Source organism: Melanotaenia boesemani, chromosome 1 (genome assembly GCF_017639745.1).
Source record: "Melanotaenia boesemani isolate fMelBoe1 chromosome 1, fMelBoe1.pri, whole genome shotgun sequence".
In the NCBI taxonomy this organism is placed as follows: domain Eukaryota; kingdom Metazoa; phylum Chordata; class Actinopteri; order Atheriniformes; family Melanotaeniidae; genus Melanotaenia; species Melanotaenia boesemani.
Genome location: NC_055682.1, coordinates 16,762,430 through 16,778,581, shown reverse-complemented (window position 1 = coordinate 16,778,581; position 16,152 = coordinate 16,762,430). Strand labels below are relative to the sequence as shown.

The window sequence follows — 16,152 nt, the reverse complement described above, 5'->3', positions numbered from 1 at the left end:
TAAACATGGAGAAGCAGCATTTAGCTGTTATGCTGCAAACAAGTGGAACAAACTGCCAGTAGAGATTAAACTTTCACCAAATGTAGACATTTTTAAATCCAGGTTAAAAATATTTCTTTTCTCATGCACCTATGCATGAAATCTACATCTTAACTTTTTTAACTTATCTTGCTTTTAATCATTTTAATGTAATTTATTATTTTATTGTGATTATGTGTTGATGCCCTTTACTATTTCTAAATATCTGTAATGCCTGTTTTATGTAAAGAACTTTGAATTGTCCTGTACATGAAATGTGCTATACAAATAAACTGCCTTGCATATATATATATGTACTTCAACTTCATCAATTAGGACAGCAAATGTTAATTCCAACATAAAGTATTTTAAAACAAGTGTAATAGATTTAGAAGAAGTCTATAAGACAATGGGCTGGGTTCCCTTTCTTGCAAAAATTTGTACTTTTACTGTTGACATACTGGCAATATTTTTTTTTTTTTATCTCACAATTTTATTTAAAATATTTTCCTTTCAGGGCTTTTGCTTGTTATCAAGTATTTTCCCAGTACAGGGTTGTATGATCTGAGTACTTCCTTCAAAAGCTGTCTAATCTAGCCAGCGTTCAGGTTCATTTGTTCCAGTGACGGCTCTGTCTTCAGCAGCTGGTGCCCTGGGCCTCTGGTGTTGTTTGCAATCCCCCGCTGAGCTATGCTCATGTATTGACACACATGTCTCTTCAGTTTCAAGACTCTGATGCCTGACAGGAGTTTACATGTTGAACAGTATTTAGATGGTTTTATTCCCTTGTCAGAATCTTTTATGATCACTATTGGCCTCCCTTGTGCTTGGCAGTGTGGCTGGGACTCCACTTTTACTCGATTTATTTGTGCAGCATAGCTTTGATGTAACGTTACTCAGATCATTCAACCAGTAGGTGCAGATCCTCTTGGCATCTCTTTACTGCTGTAATGGTGACTGGTTAATTCTCTAAGGTGCTCTGATTGTCTTGCAATTCATGAAGATTCAATTCCTAAATGTAATTGCATTACAGCTCCTCAGTATCAGTCACATTCAGACAGCTGGATGTACAATATACTCATTTAACTCATTTATAAGCCAGACCAATCGCAGCATGGTTTCATTGACACTTAAGACACAATGGATAACACAATAGAAAATGATGCTACACCTACTTCACTGTTAAATAGCCATTAGACATTTCAGGTGACCACAAAACTATATTTGGATAAATAACTCAGTCCAATTTGCCTGAAGAAAGGAGAGGCAGTTTCTGACTTGAATTGCTTCCTTTTTGATTACTATAGCAGGTTTCGCTAATCTAGTAATGAAAGTCAACGTAGAGGTCTACATATTAAAAGCTACTTGATCAAAAGTTAATGAGACATCACTGTAAATTATTTTGATCCCATTATTACTGGCACAGAAGAGGGCAGAAGCCACAGCGGGTGACCTGATTTGGTCTAAAACTGTAACGAGAATAAAGAGCTTTCCAATGGGCACAGGAAAATGCTCCAATGCATGGTAGGAGAAGTTCTAGCGATGTTTCAGTGATGGCCCTATTACTGTATATAGCTAACAAAATGGTCATGATCGTACTACTCATCTCTCATATCTCTCATTTACAGATGGAGTATATTTTACACTGTAAAATATTTTTATTGAATCCCCTATTGAATGCTGTTATAGCTTCAATTATACAAAATCAGAGAGTAGGAGTTTCATAAGCTATATTCACAGATCATTACTGGTCAGTGTGATAGAGGCTCAGATAACATTTAAAACCCTTCTGCTGAGGCACTATTTGTTAATAAGAGGCATGAAAGAGCTTCCTCCCTTTCTCTCATTGTCCTTACTTGCTAGAAATCGATTTGTGACTCTGCTGCTGCCACTGTGTCTGACAGATGTCTTTTTGCCGTGCAGCACTCAGGGTGCAAGCAGTCACAGTGTCTGCAGCTAAACGATGGCAGGCCAGATAAGAGGCCTCTAGCTGCCTGTTGGGTTTGGAGCATGAAAAACCTCTTAGATGTTCTCCTCTACAGCCATTGTTGACAGGTCATAGAAAGCTATGGTTAGTATTTGGTAACAAGAGGCATGGAAAAATCTTGATTTTCCTCTTCTAAAGCGAACATGTTGAAAATCAACAAGTAACTGGAGACGACTTAGGATGGAAATGTCAGACTGTTGATCCACCACTTCAGATGAGATGGACTTTCCATCTACAAACCCCACTGTAAACACACTGTGATGCAGAGAAGAACAGAATACAATTATTTGAAAAAATTAAACTCTGTAATTAACTCAAAGTGCATGAAGTCAGTTAACAAAGTCAACTCAACAAATGCAACTGGCCTTCTTTTTTGCTCTGAATGCATTTTGAAACTAGTTACAACAATTGCTGCTTGACAAAATCAGAAAATCTTGAATCTATAGTCTCCTTTTTCAGTTTGTCATTTAATAATGAAAAAAATTAATTATTTTAATTTTATTTTATTTCATACTCCAAAGTCTCTCAGTAGGTGATAAAATGCAATGTCTCAATTTAAGAAAAACTTAGATGTTATCCAAAACATCCTGTTCTATCTTAATTTGTGAAGCTCACAGTCTCTGGGATGCTCTGTTTTAACCAAATTGTGTTCAGACCTCTTGACAAATAACCAAATTAATTGTACATTTTTCACCTTTTTTTCAGTTTTAGATCATTCAACCTCTCCGGTGTTTTGGTAAAAACATACAAATCATGCTGCTGAATGGCTAAATGTGTTTCAAAAAGCAAAAAAATATTTCTGTTTTAGAATTCTGTAAACCACTTTTTTCAATTCAATATTCAGATAAGCTGATACTGTTTTTACAAATAGCGTGCATTTTTTTAGCACTGAAAATATAGTAGTAAGTTTATTTAGTAGGTTTTTCATTGTTTAGTTAAGCATCTCAACATGTATCTCTAGTTTCATTTCAATATTTTTTTTCTTAATAAATCATTTGTAGTTCATATGCTTCAGCAAAACATGCCACACTGAGGACCATTTTATTATAAAATGAAACTTTTCTTGGGCAAGGAGGATTTGAATAGGATAGTAAATAAAACCAAAAGGGGCAAATTCAGTGTTTGAAGTGGCACTGATCCAAATCCTATTGTGGTAAGAGAAGCCCTTCCCATGGCTAGACTTAGAGGCAGATGGGACATCATCCACATCAAATTAACACAACATTAAATGTTTTGGCAGCAGGTGAGTGTCTGCCACTTCTACTGATGCAGGTGAGTAGGACATGACTGGGCTTATTAAGACTAAATAAACAATATCCAGTAGAATATTTCTTCAGATAAAGTCTGACACAGTGGTGTAAAGACAAAGGACAAGCTTTTTTTTTCTTTTTCTATGTCCTTAATGTCATGGAAATATACTTGCTCACAGATCAGACAGCAATTAAGAAGTTACTCAACACATGTATAAACTGATCGAGTTATAAACCTTACAACTGGTGGACAGCTGCTGTAACCCCTGAGACATCACTAACCCTTTTAGAAATACAGAATGAGGCTCAAAATCACATTCATGTTATCAAATTAGTTTGTAAAGAAAATCATGTTAAATAGACCTGGTGTTTTCAGTGCATATAGACAGTCTGCATCTAAGCTTAAGAACAATAAAAAAAATTAAAAATGACTTTGAGTCAATTTTCATGGCAGTTCAAACATTTACACCAATCAAAATGTTAAATCTTTAGACATGACACTTTCATTTACAACTAAAAACCTTAAGAATTAAATAAAATTTCATCACCCTTTCCATATTATGTGTTTAGTGAATAATAAATGTAGATTAAGGAGATGACTAAGAGAAATATTCCAACAATTGTTATTTAACAAAGTGCATAACCATCTTATTAGTCTCAATTATTCAAAAATTGCTGTAGCAATGACTTATCCCATTTACTTGAAACCACTCAGCTAAGGATCAATGATTTATGTTCACAGAATTCAGCCAGCAGTAACACAATCAAAAGACAAACAATGCATTAATAAATAATATTAGAGACCTCAAGGTGTGAATGTCAAAGGTAAAATTACTTTTCTAATTGTTATTCAGGGATGTAAATATGTAGAATCACTGCTACAGCCTGAGCCTTAGCCCACACAGCTGCACAGAAACTGGAAATATTATAGATTTTGTTAATGAGAAGTCCAATTATGTGTGTTATAATCAGTAATTAAAATGCTAGTTATGGTGTTTTACCTACTCTGTAACCAGATGCTATACACAACACTGTGATCTTATAATTGTTTTGACATTGAAGTTCTCATCAGGGTTAAATGTTTGTTTAATTTAATTAAAGAGAAGTCAAATGAGCATGTTTGCTGAACCAACTGCCAGGTGTATAACTGTCAAAATGGAGATTTATGTGGCAGGAAAAAAATGCATGAATGACCCTGGATGCATCCTTTACCTACAATATTTTGGAATTGTGAGTTTTCTGTTTTAGTATTACCCCAATGTTAAACCTGATAAAAATTATCCCTCCACTTGTTGCCAGTAAATGCATATTATTAAATATTTTTAAAATTCCTTGAAATTTCTTAAGTGTGCATGGCTCATATTGCTACATCTTGTCACATACATGACATTTCCACACAATGGTAATTTTGCATAATGAGGATAATCCCTTCAATCAAGGCTGCATTGTCTATATTGAGCTCATCCCATTTGATTTCTTTATCACACTGATCTATCATCAGCATGTTCTGCAGATAAATATCAGACACAAAAGAGAAGGATTATGCATATATAAAGAAAGAAATCAAATTAAATTATACACGGCCTTTAAGCTCTTTATCTGATTGTGTGACTGTAAAATCGCTGCATTTAATCTACTTTGATTGACTGGCACTCTTGCAATAAAATGACAGCTGGAAATACAAATATACAGTCTTACATCTATAAAATTTAGACTGAACTGTACAAACACTGAAGAAAAAGCACAAAAAACAAAGCACCTCATCAGATACTTTTTGCCCCATTTTTTTGTGATTTAATTTACTCCTAGATAACCGTATTTGTTCAGATTTTTCCTTGTTGGTCCTGTATTTGGTAACACGTTTTGATCTCCACTGCATGCAGTTTTCTAACTATTTCTATAGCTGAGCTTGTTTGTGGTTCTTGTATTTAATATTACAGTTTTGTCTCCAGCCTCCTGTTTTGAAGTTTCTGCACATGTACTGCAAAACCTAACAGCATTCATTAAAACTGTATCAACACCACAGTGGTTTAACCTCATGGTAGCCAATTTATGAACTCTGTTTCTAAAGGAAGTTGTGTAACTCCACCGAATTCAGACAGCAGTCAAACTGAAATATTTCTGTATATAAAATAATTGTGTCATTTAAAAATATATGCAGTGAGAATAGGGTGATTCTTACTAATGAGCTTAGAGAAAACTATCAGTGGAATCACCGCTATGGTCACCTCTCACTCACAGCATCAACAGTATGCCAACAGCTCAGCACCAAGCGGCATATGGACGCAGTAAGAGATCCTCCACAACATAATACAGATTAAATGGGTTTAACTCTATCCTGCGGTTTTTAGTATTTAGAAACTGGAGTCTATCACTACCACCTATTGTGAAACACTGCTGATCACTGATTCAATAGAGAGAATTATAAACAGAATGATGTCCTACACCATCACTAATATCTGTGCAGGAGTGCTAACCCCTGCACATAGCTGCTAATTCACTTGGTTATTTCCAAAGTTGCATTCTTATTTTAATTGCTGGTATTTAAGAAAAACATTAGGAACTGAGTGTAGATTTTGATGGGTGGTGGACATCTTTTCAAATGATACACCACTGCATGACTGCTTTTTTTGTCATGCAGTTGTGTATCATTTGAAAAGATGTCCACCACCCATCAAAATCCCTAAGCACAAGGCCGATTCACACACACGCAGACAGAACATTTGTGTTCTCTCTGTCAAGACTCGAGACATCGAGAGAAATGGTGGGTGCTGATCGATTAACTCTGCCTATATTTAGCATACTGCTGAGGATATATTGGTCATGTCTCATCACGATGTTTTATCCACAGAAAAAGAGGCTTTAATGGAGCATTTAGAAACTATTGAGACAGAGTAAATAAACCAAAACAAAGCTAAAAGACAAGCTTAACATTTGCCAGGACTCCAAAACATTTTCAGTATAACACCATGTCAGCCGTGAATAGAGGTGACTTTGCTGAGAGATTAGACACATATACTCAGAAAGTGGTGACCCTCAATGTTAAACATTGTATGTTCATACTTATCACATGGAATTAATAATGTATTATTTTCCATTTAATTTAGTTTCATTAAAGCTAAGATTATTTGGCTGATCTTGAAGGTAGGAAGAAAATGGTTTTATCATTTCAAGTAAATTTAGAGCAGCAACAAGTCAACCAAACTGTAATATTTCATCTAATTAAATCTTAAGTCGAGGAAAACTTCTGTTCATTCAGCAGAGCTTTTCTGATGTTGGGCATTGCCTTTTTAAAAGTAGTATTATCCAAGTAAAGGTTGCATGTAAAATATTAACTTGCATTTGTAACTAACTGGATGTGTACCACCAGTGTGGGTGTGAACAGATTAGAAAAAAGGGGTCAACTTGACATGATCTGGCAGCCTTGACAGTGGTCTGGCAGTATTTTTAGAAGAAATGCAGGGTTTAATGATAACTAGAAAGCTACCAACAAAAACTGGATAACAACATTTTTGGGTTTGCAGGATTAGGTACTGAAGGGGCAACAAGCATTTCAGAAAGCAACATTGTTTAAAAAATATAGGCTACTTTATTACACTCTTAGTATTAACAGCTACAATGAGCTTTTAAAAGGGAAGAATATGGATATTTTTGTAGCAACTCAAAAATTATTAAAGGGAATCTTGAAGAAATGGACATTCCCAGTGACAGTACGCTTATCATTAGTTTTCAATTAAACCACTAGTATATATATCACTTTAACTTCAGCTACTGTCAGCCATAGTTTTAATTAACATCTTTAAAAATGAATTATCTTACCACATTTATTCAGCTACTGCAGGGGGAGTAGCTGCTGTAGCTCCAGACGGTGTTTATTCAGATTGGGTCAATGAACAATTTCCTTTTTTATTATGCATTTTACAAGTTAGAAAGTTACTTTTAATTAAATCTCCCTTGTCAAACTTTTTTTCTGTTATATCATTGGCTTATAACATTCATTGACTCATTTTATTCTACATACCTATGAATTCTAAATGAAAAATACCTTAAATAAATATATTTACCAAACATATTTACCTCATTCCTTCAGGAATGGACCATAATGGTCTTATGGTCCATTCCTGAAGGAATTCCTCTGTTTGTGTGAGGGTCAGGCAGCAAGGGACAGATGTTCAGAAGAGGTCACAACACACAGTGGGTCATGAATACAGGAGACAGGCTGATCTGGCCTATGACAAGGAAAGGGCGGCTTGGCTGTAATGGCTGATAAATGTCAGAGCCTCCCAACAGCCTCAGATGAGCGATTGTTATGTGGCTTGCTTGAGCTGCTGAAGCCTCCAGTAAGACTGACAAGCAGAGGAAACATTTTCTCAGATAGAATGGCGTGTTTGGATGACCCCCACTTCACTGCAGTTGCCATAGGCAAAACGAGGGAGGGTGATTAATCAGGTTGTTAGCATGTTTGACGGAGAGTAGAGAGAGGAGAGGAGGAATCCATGTGCTGAGAGGGCAAAAGGTAACAAAATGAAGAGGAGAGCTCTGCTACTGTGATTCATGGAGGGTTACTGAACCACTGAGGAGCAATAATTTTTCAACTTACAGGCCTTGATTGCAATAATGTCCCCATAGCAACTATTATCTTTAATGACTATTATTACTGCTGTCATAAAGTGGAGACTGCACCAAGTCTTTACGCAACTCCTCCTTATATTGACTTCACTGATCAAAAACTGGCTTTCTTTTTTAAATCTCACAACTTTAAAATAATAGATTGTAAGAGCAAAAATTTAACAAGGTAAATTAAATAGCACATGAAAAAACATATTAGTTGCTATGGTAGGCCATATTTGATTTTTCAGTCTGATATGCTTCAAGAATATTGTTCTCCTCGGTAGCATCTAGTTTGTGTGTTGTGTTTGGAAACCTGTTTACATCATTTCTTATTTGTCTGAAGCCACAGAAACCAGTCAGTTGGCTGTTATTTAAAAGTAGAAAAGAGTTTAACTTACATTTTGAGACTTTAGAAACTTTCCTCTTAACCTCGCCACCACCTGAACCAGAACAACCATCCTCATCGTCGCAGTCTCCGCTGTAACGTCCCTCGACATCTCCACTTCCTGTTTCAATCTGGTCCAGTGATCCCAGTTTTGGGATGGATTTTCCTTGCAGCAGCTGGTTGTGAAGAGAGACAAAGCAAAAATACAGTTATAGGAAGAAGTTCATATTTTTTATCTTAAGTAAATGGGTTTGAATAAACTAGTGTGTGTCTGTGTCTGTGTTTATGTGCCCATGGTGACAGTTTTATTACATTTGCATTATACAGTATGTGTATAATATTTTCATTCTATATTCACTACAGGATAAAATGCACAAGGTCCTCTCATGGCAATGGCAATTTGAAATATGTTTTCTTTATTCATTATTATATCCAGTATATAAAGAGGAAAATAGACAAAAAATACATGAGCTGCATATTATGCCAATCAGCCACAAGGCTCTTGTAATAAGAAGCAATGAATCTGCACAAAACTAGCATTATAAAAAAGAAAATAAGCATTTCTGCCTTGTAGTCTGCTGCAATTTGTGATTTTCTAAAAGGTAATTTATTAGAAACTAAAAGCTAAAGATATAAGCCTTAAACATACACAAACCATGCACTGATGAACCAACACTTAGTATGAGTATCCTGATCACTTCCACCTATGCCTATAACTGAATCTATAACACGAGTTTCATAGCAGTCCTTCTTCTTACAGGGCAGTTCAACTTTCTGCTGTAATGCTGTGCCGCAGAATCTAATTCAAAGACTCTGTGAACTCGACACCAAGGGAAATGCACCCACTAATTGGCTCATTTAAATTCATGGTGCGTCATTGGAAACAAGAGAGAATGCTTTGTGTTGATCAGAAAGGTAGTGTCTATGGTAATTAGCAACTGCTGTGGTTCAGAGCAAGCAGGGAAGAGATGGTGTCAGGGTTGCTGGGACATATCTGAGCCAGTCTGCTGTCTCTGCTGCTAAACAGTGACAGGTTAGATGATGAAGAGTTTGGGCTCTCTCAGCTTTCCCTCTTTGCGTGTAATTAGCATGATTTCCCTTCCAATTACTGCAGAAATATGACCAAATGTTCAACATATTATGGAGAATAATGGGTTTCTGCAGTGTCAGAGTGTTGCCTGGTTTGGGGGTTGACTGAATTTTTACTGTGTTTCATAGGAGGTAGAGCACTGAGAGCACTGCTCGAGGGCTTTGTATGTAGAGTTCAAAGGCTGTCAACTCTGAAGCCATCTTTAAAGGAAACTGTGTCTGGTGATCATTAGTTTGCACATGGGAAACAATGAGCATCTGAGCTGTAAGTTTCATCTATTTATCATTTGCACTGAGCAAAAAGGTGGAGCTCTACTGTATTTCTCCATTAATAAGTGGGAAAAATCTGCCTCTTTGACACATTCACAAATGAACTCCATCACATGATCTTCAGTTAAATGTGAAGTTGCAACGTTTTGCTTTACTTTTGAAACTTAGATGGAGGACAATTAATTTAGAGTTGACTTGACCTTAGTTTTGTGTACGTGAAAATGATCATCTACATATTCACTTGATCAAATACAGATTTTCTGTTCCCACTTCATGTCTACATGTTTTTAATGCGATTACTTAAGTAACTAGCAAAATGTTTGCAGCTTTATAAAGTTCAAGCTGTAATGACAGCCTCCAAAATACTCTGAGAAGAAGCAGACTATTTTTCTTTACTGTACAGTAAATTCCATGTTTTAGAAGGGTTCAAAAGACCTAAAAAGTCAATTGAGGAAGAGTAATTACTCAGTCATCCCTTTAGCCTTTGCTGGTAGCAAGGCAATGGAGTGGGACATTGTCTGAGAGCCTGCATACATTTTGTGGCCCTCATGTATGGTTATGCTTGTATACTTCTTCGTAAAATACTATTTGAACAAAATGCCTTCCAGAAGCTGGCAGCAGGTTTAGAAGTTGATTTTAAGACTGTTTTAAACCTCAGGAAGTTTAACTAGCTCATTTTAAAAGACAGCAGCCTACACAGTGCTCTTCCTCCACCCTGCTGGACCATGGTTCAAAGTGATGTTTGGTGTCTGTTAGTGATCCAGCTTGGTTCCATCCATCTGCACCATCAAGTGCCACTCATTTTATCCATGTATAAAAAACATTAAACAAAAAATCTGTACCCAGGCATTTCTTGGCACAAACCTGATGATTGTACATGTGAATCTTCATCAGAGGTGGTGTTGTTTTAGCCTTTTTCAACTTGGCCACATTTTGCACTTCGGATGATTGAAGTCAGTTTTGTCTTATAACAAATCGTGGCACTGGATGAAGGGTGCTATAGCTTCCTGATTAATTTAGTTTTTGCAGTTAATCAGCACCTGATTTCCCCTTCACATTTTTTACAACCCTGGTGTCACCTCACAATGAAACTTTGATTGCCTGGTATTCAAACCTCAAACACAAAAAAAAGTGTTAAATTTGTCTGAAAGGAATAGAGCAGTTTTTGTCATTAAGGTAACTTTTTTTATTTTATTTTTGACTGATTTTACTGATAATAATGAAGATTCTCAATATTACGCACACTTATTTTAAAGTTTAAATCACCTTAGTGCATAGCATCCTTTATTATACGAATATCCAAAAATGCTTAAAGTGTAACTACACTTACTAGTTTTTGCATAACTCCACCCACTATCAAATTAGAAAAATGCCTAAAAGTGCAAGGGTTGGGGTGTGAGGTGTGGGGTGATCAGGGAGCAGAGAGTGGGCAGATCGGGATACACAGACAGAAATGATTGACAGACAGCAGCTCAGCGGCCACTAGATAGATGGAAAGCGAGATTCAAAGCACCTAAGCCACAGAGCAGTCTTTGAGGTGGAAGACTTCTCCCCTCCTGAATCTCCTCAGCTACACAAGAACAAGGTGGTCCTGAACCATACCAGCCTGTCAGCAGCTCCAGCAGCTCTGGAAAGCTGTAAAGATTCACGGCCGGTTGTGGCAGCTGCAGGAAGTGCTGTTGTAAGTTGCCGCTGCTTCGATTTGAGCTGCTGTCTGTTGTTCGATGTTACTTTTACACCCCTCAAAAGCACAAATCATTTCATCATGATATGTAAATAGAAAATAAAAATGAACAGACTAAAATATTAATAGCTTTTGGTATTTTCATGGGATTTGTTGGTAAAATTCTCAGCCTTCATTGTTGTTAGATGAGATTTAACTGTTAGACAATGAGATGACTCAAATGTGATTTATACAAATACATGAACACAAAAAGTTACTCCATTTTGAGGTCAAACCCTAATTTTGGTATAAAAATACATTTGCAAATTTTAGCTCTAAGTTATTGAATACAGAAATCCAAAGACAATGAACAGATTGACCCACACTTCTGTGTTGCTTTCATTGTGGCCATTACCAGAACTGCTGATTTGCATCAAACAGTAGTAATTAATTAATCAAGTCTCATAAACTATAATTATCTTTCACAGTCAGCTTATTTGTTCAGCTTATTTGTTGAAAAGATTCATCACATTTGACCGAGCCTGTCACTCAGCAGACTGCTTGATTCTTTAGCTTGCCAGGGGAGTAACTGCTCAGTGTTTGATTATATTGAACAGCCACACCACTCTTACTGACACACTATGAAGCAAGTCTGAATTGCCTAACTGTGTTATTAGCCTCTTCTCCATGAGTGGCAGAGGGTTTTGTCTAACACGGGCTGGGAGACAGGTGCTTTGATTTGTTCCAGCTCTGGAACAAACCTCACCCCTCACCCCATTCCCCCCCTCCCAGGTAAGCCTCTGGCTATTATTGGAGAATGTGGAGAGTGAGTAATGACTAAATATTAACAATACTACTAGATTATACCACTGCTACACACCTTGCATGATCCTCTGCTGATTGCTGATTCTTCCCGTTTGAAAGTACAACTCAGATTCTGGGCAAACACTAGTTCAGATAATTATGAACCCCTTTTCTGCAAATCAGTTCAGTCATACATTTTATCTTTTATAAAATGAAATGAAAAATTAAATAACCTTTTTTTCTAATTAACAGGTTGAAAAAAAATGAAACACAAAGTTTAGGCACCCACAGAATTGTTTAGAGCATTTGAAAGACAGTATAGCTAAAAGAAAGCTGTTGAAAAATTACTTTGTGTATTACTGCTAGTAATTAAAAAAGTAATATAAAAACATAACTTTTTGCCCTTGAAAGCATTTACTTAGTTGCAAGTCAAATAAAAAAAAAAACAAAAACAAAACAAACCTCATAGGGCCTCATAGGTGTGAACCTATGCGAGTCATTGAGTGTTTCAGATTTTAAGTGAATTTTCAGGTCAAACTTAAATTACTAGGAGAAAAATCCAGCCTTCCCATAATTATCATTACCCTGCACCCAGTAAATAGGAAGACAACTATTTTTCTACTTTTATAAACAAATTCTCATCAGCAGTTACATTGTTCTAAAGAAAAACTATAGCTTATGATGGTCTACCAATAGTTTATTTAATGTTTTATATTCAGACACTAACTTCATATTGGCATTTATTAGTTTTTTTCTCCCCCAGTTGGAAATTCCAATCACCAATTTGTCATGGAATGCACCACTTACCATTACAAATTCAAATTGTAGTTAAAATCGGCCCATTTACTGAACATTTCTTAACATAATACCTGTAAACACTTAAAACACAGAAAATGGGCCGAATGTCAGCTCAGGGTTTATTGAGCTAATATAATGTGACAGAAATTAAAAGGGAAAATTTGTTGACAGCCAGTTTGTATCAGACTGCAGTCTTCCTGTCTCTGTTGCTGCGTTTCATCAAGCTGGCCCCTTTTAAGACATGAATGATGGCCACCCAGACAAGTATTTTTCTGTCAATTCTGTGTGTGGTAGTTTGAGCTCAGCTTGTTTTGTCAACTCTTAGGATAGGTAATCTATGTGCTTAATGTATAGTAATAACCTTGAAACACTGAGTGTAATTTGTGTCTTTCTAATTTCCATGGTATTATAAAACTCAAGAAAGACGTGAGTGGAGTAACAGTAAAATCAAAGTGCTGTGCCATATTTCTGTGTTGAATGAAGTATGTGATTCAGCTTTTTAAAAGAGGGCACAATATTGCTCCTTTAAGGTCTTTTCATTGGCTCTGCCTTGTAAAGTATTTCAGTTCTTGAGATATTTTAAGGCTTTCTTCCAAATGTGAAAAGCAGAATGTACGTACAGCTGTTTTAGCCTGAGCCAAGAAAAGAAGTGGACATTTGACTGAAAGATGAAGGTCAGTGCCTGCTTTATGAATTTTCTCATTTTACTGGCTTTGGCTCTTCACTGTTAATGAACAGTCAAACACTTTTGTCAATCTATTTCATTAAAGCACTTTGAATTGGAAGTAATAAAGTACTAATAAAAGACAAGTGAGCTTACTGTTTAAGCATTCAAAAAATAAAAAAAAGACAAGTTAAGCAAAGATAGGAACATGCTGGACTAATCAAAATCAAGTTTTTCTTAGCTGCCCATCCACCCCACCCCCCCACTCCCATTTTTGCCCAGTGGTTGCCATCTCCCGGTACTGACGCACCCTTTATAGCAACACTGTATTGCTTTCATGTAACTGGTTAATTGGACAAATGGTTGCCATCCAGGACTTTCATGCCATAAACACAAATTGAACAATGCACAGAAAAAGCCATTATTTCAAATGGAGATAGCTACAGCCAGACGGACTGCATCTAATGGGATGCTGTCATTGATAAGAGGCAGAAGTTACAGTGGCAACAATTTAACTGTCAAGCAAAATGGCCAATGAAAGGTTCTTTTTTTCCAACGCATGGCATAAAGTAACTGCTCCTTGTGATCCCCCAGGACTTCAGGAAGAAAAAGTGAAAAACTGAAGCCTGGCAGGAAATATCAGAAAAGGGCAGAAAGCTTGAAACAGCAAAGTGTGATTATCACATTCTGAATCCTCGGTATATTAGAATGTATGCTTTTTCATGTGAAATTTTACAAAACAATTAATGTCTCTCTGATGTTTCTGAATGTGTACAAATTAAATTTCCAATTTAAAGTCCAATGCCTAACCTAGATATCTGACCTAGAAACTTGACTAATGCTCTGGTCCATTAATTTAATATCTGCTGTAGTTCAGTTGATGCAGTTTTTACCAGAAGAAAAACTTATTCAAACTGTCTTTTTTATGGCATGTGTTCAGAAAAAGGCTTTGTGTTTTTTTTTTAGTGTTTTTAGTGTTGTTTTCCTAAAAACTTATATAACTATGTCAACTGCATAAACTTGAAGACCTGCCCACTGACATGAATAACGAAAGATGTTAATATATAGACTAAAGAGCAGTGGTCCTACAACTGATCCCTGTGGGATTCCTGATATTTCCCCTGATATTAACACTCAACAAAACGTTTTCTGGATTATTCAAATGGAGGGCTGCGAGAGGTCTGCAGCTGTTCCTAGTCCATCAGAGAACCAACACAGAGGGACAAACATTCAATAACATTCACACTCACTCCCGGCAAGAACTTAGAGACTCAAATCTAACTGTGGGAAGAAGTTGGGAGAGAGCTCATGTATACATATATACATAGAACGTATAAACTCCACAAATGTTCCCCATTCAGAAACCTAATTATTGTTAATATATAAGAATTTTAAAAATAAGAAAATGTAAGAATGTAAATTATATTGGATTTTATTGAGTGTGTTTGTGGTTTACTTGGAGCAGTTCTTATTTCCAGTCTAAATGCTGCAGGAATCAAGGACATGCAATAGCTCTTTCAAGCTTTGGGTGCAGCAGCCTGTCTATGAAGGAGTTCTGCAGGGCTGTCAGTGCCCGGGAGGGGTGTGGGGCAGTGGGGAGGTTAGCTTATTAGTGTCACTCCCAACACCTCAACTGGTGGGTCCAAGGGGTATCCCAGTGCAGAGCTGCTCTGTACTGGGATCACTTAGTACAGCCAGAAACAGAAGCAAGCTGAAGTCAGATCAAGAAACATCCATCCCTGATCAGTATATCCGACAAAAACTGAAATGTCTGACTATGAAGTTTTTCCATCAATCATTCACAGAATTACACAAGTACAGAATGACAGTAGACCCTCCCCAGCTGACATGGGATCTATTTTGAGCCATGAAATCAGGTATAACACAGTAACTACTTACTTTTGAACCCACCTTAATCATATCTCGATATAACAAGAAAATTAACTCATTATCTTGAGATAATTATTCTCTGAAAAAGAAGAATAGGCGAGCACGGTCACTCTCGGCTTCCGTAGAATTTAGCCCATTATTTCCATAGTAAAAACTAAAGGGGAGGACAAAAGAATTATCTAAAGGATACATACATAGAAGACCATTTTTAGGGAGTTATATAGTTGAAATAGAATTATACAGTCCATATGTATTTCATATTAAATATTTGACTTTGCTGTCTACATACTGTATATTTGAGCCTTCCCTGCCTTTGTTAAGCTTAAACCCTAACACGCCTGGCCACATGATATATTTATAAACTTCTACAGTGACTGCTGTACACATCACAGTCTTCTCATAATATCAGCTGCTTCCACCAACAGTTTAGAAAATCAGAACAAAGACAGCAGTTTGTGAGGCATCTCAAAAGCTCTGGCATGAGAACCGAGGCTTGGCTTAACTTTCATCACTGCACCATAACGGGTATATTCTGACAGCCTGCACCACAGTATATGGGTTAGTACAGCGGACTGCATGGGACTGAAAAACTGCAGCAAAACACAGTAAAGCCTCCATCAAAAATTTATTGGCGCAGACCTACTGTGGCTGTATGATATCTTCATTACCCGCTGCATAAGGAAAGCCCAGAGCATAATCAAGGACACCAGTCATCCAGCCCAC

At 36.6% G+C, this 16,152-nt stretch overlaps 1 protein-coding gene across 3 annotated transcripts in view; it reads right to left on the bottom strand.

Annotated features, from left to right (window-relative positions):
* Positions 1-16,152, bottom strand: part of gpc5a (glypican 5a) — a 148,765-nt gene that overhangs the window by 52,802 nt on the left and 79,811 nt on the right. For all 3 annotated transcript variants that reach the window (XM_041985529.1, XM_041985522.1, XM_041985523.1), the window contains one exon: positions 8,265-8,427. In XM_041985529.1, coding sequence (XP_041841463.1) covers positions 8,265-8,427 — 163 coding nt within the window. The remainder of the gene's footprint in view (positions 1-8,264; positions 8,428-16,152) is intronic.